The 8,271-nt window shown below is 61.2% G+C and overlaps 1 protein-coding gene across 1 annotated transcript in view; it reads left to right on the top strand.

Moving 5' to 3' along the window:
- The first annotated feature begins 853 nt into the window (after nt 1-853).
- The window catches only part of TIMP2 (TIMP metallopeptidase inhibitor 2), a 44,821-nt gene continuing 37,403 nt past the window's right edge, over nt 854-8,271 (top strand). The window contains exon 1 of the mRNA XM_032429469.1: nt 854-994. Within this exon, the coding sequence (XP_032285360.1) occupies nt 865-994 (130 nt within the window). The 5' untranslated portion in view covers nt 854-864. The remainder of the gene's footprint in view (nt 995-8,271) is intronic.

Below are 8,271 nucleotides of genomic sequence, written 5' to 3'. Positions count from 1 at the left end.
TTGTAAAAGGAATCTTCGGTCAGCTTCCCCAGGCCACCTACCACGGGGGGCATGAACTGGGGGCTGGAATGACCCCTGCTCTGAAGCGCACATCCCTTTTGCTCAATCCCTAGCTAAGGGACCCCAGCGGTGGAAGGGAATCAGGCAGTGTACACCTCCCGTGCCAAGCTGGGGGGGGAGGGGGGGGGGGGGGCGGGCGCCTGGTGCCCTTGAGGGGTGGGCTGCGAGTCCCAAGTGCTGAGTCAGGGCCCCCCTGGGCGCCGCCCCCGCCCCGCAGTTGCCACCCCGACCTCCGGCGATCTGGGGGGTGGGGGTGGGGTGCCGGGGAGCTGCGGGGGCTGCGGGGCGCGGCCCGGGGCCAGGTGCGCAGCTGCGGGCCCCCAGACGTGTCTCCGGGTCCGGGCACAACAAAGCCCAGTTTGGGGGAGGGCGGGGAGGCGCGGGAGGCGCGCGGGGAGGGGGCGGCCGGGAGCTCCCGGAGCCGCATTGGCCGCCCGCCACCGGGGGGCGGAGCCGGCACGCCTCCGAGCGCAATAAAAGGCCGGCCCGGCCCGCGCCCGCAGCGCACGCATCCATAGAAGGCAGTGGAAGCCGCCGGCGCCCGGTCGCGCGCTCCCTCGCTCGCCCGCCTCGCCGCCCCCACCCGCCTCCTCGCCGCCGCGCCCCGCGCCCCCTCCCCGGCCCGCGACAAAGACCCGGCAAAGTTTGCGCGGGCGAGCGCGGGCCAGGTGCGGAGGGCGCGCCCGCGGAGCGCAGCGCAGGGAGCCCCGCGCGGCCCCGGCGCGCCCAGAGGCCAGCGTCCGCAGAGCCGCGGCGGAGCCGAGCCCCGAGCCCCGCGCCCCGCGCCCCGCGCCCCCGCCCGCCATGGGCGCCGCGGCCCGCAGCCTGCGGCTGGCGCTCGGCCTCCTGCTGCTGGGGACGCTGCTGCGCCCGGCCGACGCCTGCAGCTGCTCCCCGGTGCACCCGCAACAGGCGTTTTGCAACGCAGACGTAGGTAAGGACGGCGACCCCGCCCCGGCCCGGTGCCCGCCTCCCCGGGGGTCCGCGGGCGCCCCGCCCGCCCGCCCGCATCTTGCCGAGGGGCCCACGCCCGGACGCCGGCCCCTCGGGCCTTCTAGAATCCTGCAAGTTGACGCCAAAATCGCACTTTCTTTTTCGCCTTACGTCTCCCTTTCTTTGCCTCTCTGCCGAGATGCTTCTCAACCTCAAAATTCCACCGAAATTCCTCCGCAGCTCCAGCCCCAGAAAAGGGAGCCAGGGAACGGATTGGGTTTGGCAGGCGGAGGGCCCTGGGATGCCAGCGTGGGGGGCGGGGAGAGTGGGGGACACAGCGTGGGATGGGGAGAGTTCCGGCCCCGGGGCCTGGAGGACTGGGGACCCCGGGAGAAACTTTCACAGACGAGATGGAGCTGGGCTTCTGTGGCCCGAGGCTGGGTGGGGAAGGGCTTCCGTGCCTGGCCCTCTCCCACCAGCCCTGTTTGGGGGCTCACCGGATGAAGCTGGGGCAGAATGGAAGCTTCCCTCCCCTGGCCAGGCTCCCTGGGCACAGAGGGGCAGCGGGGAAGGGCAGGTAGAGCCCCAAAGGCAGCTCCTTGCTCTGTGTCCAGGAGGCACCGCACACAGGGCCGGACAGGGAGGAGGGTCCCTGAGTGGTTTGCTGCGGGTGACTGCTTTTTCAGGACATCCACAAAGACTGGAGACTTTGGGGCAAGTGGGGCTGTGTGGCTGCTTAGAATCCTCAGAAAATATCTTTTCGCCTCGGCACTTCTCCCTCCTCAAAGGTGGGAGCGAGCAAGGGAGGGAGGAGCAGCCCGGTATTTGTTCTGATCCATGCAGGGGCCGCAGGGGCGGGAGACAAGTAGGGAGAACGCAGCAAAAATGGGAGGAACCAGCTGGACCCCAGAGGTTTCCTTCCGGGCCTCCAACCGCCCTGGTGAGGGTCAGCCAGGATTTCCTGGGCCGAGTTCAGTTTAGCCAGAAGGACAGATGTGCAGCAGGTGGGCCCCTGTGCCCACCCCCCACTGGCTTCTCAACAGGTTTAGGCTCTGCTTCTAAGTCTCAGCCGGCTGAACATCTGGTTGCCAGGCCAGATGGGGTGAGGCTGGCTGCCCTCACCTGTGCAGACCCAGAGCCAGGGGCTCTGGGTTTCTCTTGTTGTCAGCCTTGCTCTCCTCATCTCCCCACACCCCCACGGCTCCTGGCCACACCCGTGTCGGCCCTGTGACCTGCCACCTAGCCCAGTGAGTCTGCAGGTGTTCGCACCTGCAGGGATCACGTGGCTTGGCCACCTTGGTGTGGAACGTGGTTCGTGCGTGCTTGCAGAGTAGTTTTATGTAAAGCCTGGGGTGGGGAGTGTAAGACTGACTCCCCGATTTGGCTTTGGTGCTCAGCAGGATTTTAGGGCAATGCACACTGCCCTTCCTCTGCGGTGTCTGCTGGGCATCCAGGCCCCTTTGCTAAGAGCGAGGCCATGCCTCTGACCATCAAGCTGTAGGGCAGGATGGTCCCAAGGCTCAGAAGGAACCGAGTCTTGTAAGGCGCTTGGGCTTGGTTCGCAGGAGCCAAGCAGGAAAGGGCTGGGCCTTGGGACCACCTCACACCCTTCAGCTGCGTGGGAAGAATTTCCAGCCACTTCCTGGCCTGCCCAGTAAGCTGAGGCAGCAAAGGGTCAGGGGTGAGGAGCTTCAGCAAGCCTTGAGGTTCTTTCTTGCTTTGTGCATTCCTCTCTCCTCCACCTGATTCTCCTGGCGTGTGTGTCCCGTTTCTTCGCATCAGAATCATGCAAGAGCCTAAATTTTACCCTGTCCCCGCTTGGAGGCCCCGTCGGGCAGCTGACGCCAGACTTGGACTGCAAAGCCCAGTCCATGAGATTCCTGGGGCTGCCAGAGCGAATCCACAAACTGGGGGGCTCAAAACAGCAGGAGTTGCTTTTGTCACAGTTTAGGAGGCCCAAAGTCCAAAATCAAGGTGTCAGCAGGGTTGGCTCCTCCTGGAGGCTCCGAGGGAGCATCTGCTCCAGGTGGCTCTCTCCCAGCCTCTGCTGGCTACCAGCGATCCTTGGTGTCCCTTGGCTTGTGGACACGTCACTCCAGCGGCTGCTCTGTTTTTGAGGGGGTTTCTCTGTGCCTGTCTGTCCAAATCCCTGTATTAGAAGGACCCCGGTCCCTGGATTTAGGGCCCACCCTCATGTAGCATGACCTCGTCTTAACTTGATCACATCTACAAAGACCCTGTTTCCAAATATGGTCCCAGACACAGGTTCTGGGTGGACACGGATTTTCAGGGGAAGTTCTTCGAACCAAGCTGCCCCAGTCGACCCTTCCGTGCTCGGTCAACGTGGGGTACGGAGCCGAGACACGCTCTGGGAGGCCCTGGGTGGCTGTGGCATCCACCTCTCAGGGAAGGCTGTGGCCTTTCTGTGTCTGCTTTCTCCTGTAAGTGCGCTTGTTCATGGCATTCTTGCAACGATCTGGACTCCGGCTGAGAACAGAATTGCCTGGGGCCCTTGCAAAGATCACTCAAGTCTGGGTCCCTTTGTAAATACAGTCTGGCTGGGACCTCCGTCCGCTCGTGTAGTTTTAAAAGCCCCCCAGGTGACTTTGGGCCCCCAGGGGCCCATGAAGGGTGATGGCTTGCGTGCATGTGGGGGAGACTAAAAGCTGCCCTTCAGTGTGGTGTGCAGATGCCTTTAATTGCTGGCTGTCTACAAGAGGCCTTTGGCTTAAGAAACAGTTGGATTTCTGTCTGCCTGTGTCAGGGTTTCTGGGAGCTGGTAGGACCGGAACTGTGGCCGGCAAAAGGAGTTCATGATGAGGTCACGAAATTTGGGATGAAGGGAGCGGTAGGTAAGAGGTGATCGGGGTTCCTCCGGGAAGGCCCTGTTCCCTGTCCTTTCCAGGAAAGCAAGGACAAGCGGGATGCGTTCCCTGTCTCTGAGCACTGCTCCCATGTGCTGCTGGCCCGACTCCGACCACCTAATGGAGCTGTGGCCGTGGATGGCAAGCCTGCCCAGCCCCCTGAACCTGGCCAGAGACCAGCTTTGGGCTTGCTCTTCAGGCGGTACCACCACGGAGGGCGCCTGGAGTCACTCAGCCTGCTGAGCGGCTTGGCAGATCTGGGCCGTCTGGGCCAGTTTCTGGTGTCCTGGGTAAATCCAGGAGCTCTGTGGATGGGGGCAGCGGGAGTAAAATCTCACTTCTGGCCTGGGTGGTGGTGCCCAAGGCTAGTCTGGAGGAGTGCCCACCATGGCGTCTTTCTCTAGGGGTTGCTGTCTCCAGACACGGCTCTCTGCAAACCCTCTGGTGATCTCTGGCACCAGGTGGAGAAGGGCCCACAGCCAAGGCCATGTGCTGGTTGCCGGGGCAGCGGGCCAGCCCCATGCATGCACTGATGGGGGTCCGACGGCAGCCACCCGCAGAAAGCACGCACCAAGCATTCAGAAACGGCCGTGTCTTCCACGGACACGCGTGCTCGGGAGGAGCAAGGCGGACGAGGTTCCTGTGAGTTGAATCAGGCCTTGGGTGCGTGGGGGCCAGGCGGGGATGGCGGTCTTTCTGCAGAGCGCCTGAGTGATCTGTGCTCCGAACATCCTCGCTTTCATAGCGGGCTGGGTTTCAGCAAACGGTTTCGGAGTGGCCGGCTCCGCCCCATGGATGTGAGGAGGAAGCAAGGCCTGATCCCGTCCTCATGAGACGCCGGTGCCAGGCAGTTTGCAAGTGGGTTTGGAACTGTCCGTGGCAGGTGCGCAGAGCCCTGCAGACCCCTTCCCCGACGGCTGGGTGTGGTGTAAAGTCAGACAGACTCCCGGGGTTTTGGGCAAATGATAAACGAAGTCACCGTGTGAAAGAGGGGAATGCATTTTCGGGGTCAGGAGATCGAGGGTTTTGAAGGGAGGGGGCCGTGGGGGGCGCCCCTGGGCCCGGTTTTGGACGGCGTCCCTGGAAGGATGCGTTCTCCCGGGGGGAGGGGGTGACTAGAACCGGAGCTGCCGGCAGTTCCTGGGGTTGGACTCGGGCGCGGAAACCATGCTGGGGCGGGCTGGTGGCTGCAGGGAGTGCTCCCCACATCGTGGTACCTGCCTGCGATCTGAGGGCGCGCTGCCAGCCTCCTCCAGCCAGGACCCGCTCCGTCCTCGGGAATTGACAGTTGTGGCCTGGGGTCCGTGAGCTACAGACGAGCATGGATACCTGCCTGTCCTCCCTGCGGCCTCAGCTGGGTCGCCAGGCAGACACTCCTGCAGGCTGCATGGTCCACGTCCATTGGCAGCATGTGAGCGCGTTGAGAACAAGGATGTGGAAGGCCCCAAGGCTTACGGGGTCGGCAGGGGCATGTGGCCGCCCTAGTCCAGGTGCAGAGCCCCTGCTCCGTCGCCCGAGGGGCTGCAGGTGTACGTGAACCCCTTAGATTCCGTAATGGCTAAGAGATGTGCTTGGAGGAGCCTGGCAGCCAGGAGGATGGAAAACACAGCAGGAGAAAGAAAAAGCCTGGAGGAGAAGGGGGAACAGCGTGGCGGGCAGGGTCAGCGCTTCTCCCCTGCCTGGGATGCTCCGTCTCTTCCCAACACACACACGCGCAAGGGACCCAGGGCAGGTGGACCTGTAGCTAGGATGGTCTTCCTGGGAGGAGAAAAGCAGAGCGGGGAAGTCAGGATTGGGGAGAGTGAGCCCTCACTCTGAGGCGAGAGCTTGGGGAACACCCACGCAGGCAGAGTTAAGCGCATCATGGGTGGTGGCAGCGTGGGGATGTGCTGAGCAAAGGGGCCACCTGCCGGGGCAAAGGTGAGAGAGCGTTCTGGGTGCAGATCAGGCCAGAGAGGAGGGCGAGGGGCCAAAGAACACCACTCTGGCTTATCACATGCAGTCTGCGTCCCCTCCCAAGGGCCCCAGGTGAGCCAGCCATCGACGCCGTGCACCTGTGGATGACAGCAGGCGTGGCCCCGGGAGTTGGCTAAAAGGCCGATGTCTGAACTGGTGTCCCGAGTTAGAGCCTCAAGGTCCAGGTTGTGGGCACTGGTATTTCTAAGACTGCCCAGGTGATTCTGATGCCTGCCTCCACAAGTTTGCACAGGGCAGTCGTCTCCAATGCAGGCTACCCTAGACTCTAGGTTCGAGAAAAGAATGTTCCAGATTTTTAGATAGACATCGATTGCTGCACTTGTACATAATTTTAAATGGACAGATAGGTGTTGAGACTGCTGGGCCAGGCTTCTGTCTTGGTGCTAGAGGGTCTGAGCAAGTATGGAGAGTGAGGACCAGGGGTAAGAGGGTCAGTGAGATGCCCCAGAATTTGGGAGGCGAGGTGGCTGAGGGAAGCGGCTGAGGAAGTCTTCCAGACCGAGGGATGGTCAGGGGCAGTGTCCTAGGGGGCAGGTGGGATGAAGCTGGCTCCCCCATCCGGAGCTGGGAGCTCCCAGGACCCACTCCCCTGGACCCCTGGGGCCTGAACTGGCTGGACTGCTGGGATCCTTCCTGTGTCTCCATCATTGTGTGGATGTGTGGCTCCAGGGGGAAAATGCGCAGAAACCCAGAGGAATCCCATTTTGTAGCAGACAAAACTGTACGGCTCCCTGGGTCAGCTGAGTCTGAATAGTATCCCGGGTTAGGCTTCTGGAGACCCCAGCAAGGCAGAGTAGACGAGTATTTAGTCTAAAAAGCAAATTGAGGTATAGTCTTTATAAGGAAGGATCCTGTCCTGGGGTATATGGACATCCGTCCAAAGATAGACTGGGGGGTGGTGGCAGGGGGTGACTCGGGTCTTGAGCCCTGAAGCCGGGAGCAAAGCTGTGTGTATGTGCGTGCAGCCCTGAGCCTGGAGTCCCAGCAGCGGGACCCACCAGAGGGCTGTTAGGTGTGGGCGGGGGGAGTGGGCATGAAGCTACAGGCAGGAGAGTGATTTTAAGGGGCTTGTGGTCCCTTGTGGTGCGTGCACTGGGGGGAGGACTTGAGACAGAAGGCAGATCTTGCAGCTGGGGGGTGGGGTGTGAAGGGCTTGTGGTGGGGTCGCCTCTGGGGTTTGACCTCTGTGCCCGAGGCTCCATTCCCTGTTTGTTTCTGCTGGGGTACGGCGACACTGGGGTCTGCACGAGAACGGCTCGGGCTGTGGCTCAGCAGACTGGGAAATGTGTGAGGGGACCCGGAGGGAAGGGAAGAAGAGTCAGCAGGAAGCGAGGAGACTTACTTTTTCTAACAAGCCTGTGAGGGAGGCCCCTGTGCAGCCCCCAGCGGTGTCCAGGGGAGAGGGCTGGGCAAGTGCTCTCTGCCTCCGTCTCTCCAGCTCCAAATAGAGGTGGTAATTTGCCTGCCTCCTAGGGTTGCAATGAAGATCACAAGAAAGAGTGGTCACATGCTTAGGACGGTGCCCCCGGGAGGTTCTGGGGTGTGTGGGTATGGAGGGTGGGGTGTGAGCCGTCTCAGTGCGAGATCCTGCTCCATGCACACCATCCCCACCCGACCTGGAGGGCGGGCCATGCCAATCAGCTGCGCAGGTAGGGGAGCTTGGGGAGACCCAGGCCAGGTTCTGGTGCCGCCAAGAGGCAGCCAGGGAGCTGGGAGGAAAAGCATCATCATTTGATGAAGGGAGGATGATGGGGACCTGTTAATACTGTCCTTAATAAGTGCTGAGTGCTTGCAAGTGGATTCCGCACGTTCCTGGTGTCAGCTCATTTGGTTCCGTCATTATGCCCATTTTATAGAAGATCAAACCGAGGTAAGGCCGATGAAGTCCCTTGCTCGGGGTCATGCAGCTAGCAAGCAGCTGAGGCAAGGACGGGGTGGGAGGGATGTTAACAGAGGAGGCTGACCTTGGTGATCCTGAGCCACGTGGGCTTGGCGGGGTGGCCATGGCCGCTCCAGGTGGTGGGAGATGAACCCCTTGCTCAAAGTTTAGCCCATCGACTTCGGATGAGCCAAATAAATGGAGCTCTATCCTGATGGCAGGATATTCAGCATTTTGAGCAGCGTTACGGATTCGTGTTTCTGACCTTGAAGGACATTCAGAGGGTATTACTTTTATTTATTTTTTTTTTAAATTTTTTTATTGTTATGTTAATCCCCATACATTACATCATTAGTTTTAGATATAGTGTTCCGTGATTCATTGTTTGTGCATAACACCCAGTGCTCCATGCAGAACGTGCCCTCCTCAATACCCATCACCAGGCTAACCCATCCTCCCACCCCCCTCCCCTCTAGAACCCTCAGTTTGTTTTTCAGAGTCCATCGTCTCTCATGGTTCTTCTCCCCCTCCGATTTCCCCCCCTTCATTCTTCCCCTC

This window comes from Phoca vitulina, unplaced genomic scaffold (assembly GCF_004348235.1).
Source record: "Phoca vitulina isolate PV1807 unplaced genomic scaffold, GSC_HSeal_1.0 scaffold41, whole genome shotgun sequence".
Taxonomy (NCBI): Eukaryota; Metazoa; Chordata; class Mammalia; order Carnivora; family Phocidae; genus Phoca; species Phoca vitulina.
This window is presented reverse-complemented; position numbering and strand designations above follow the sequence as displayed.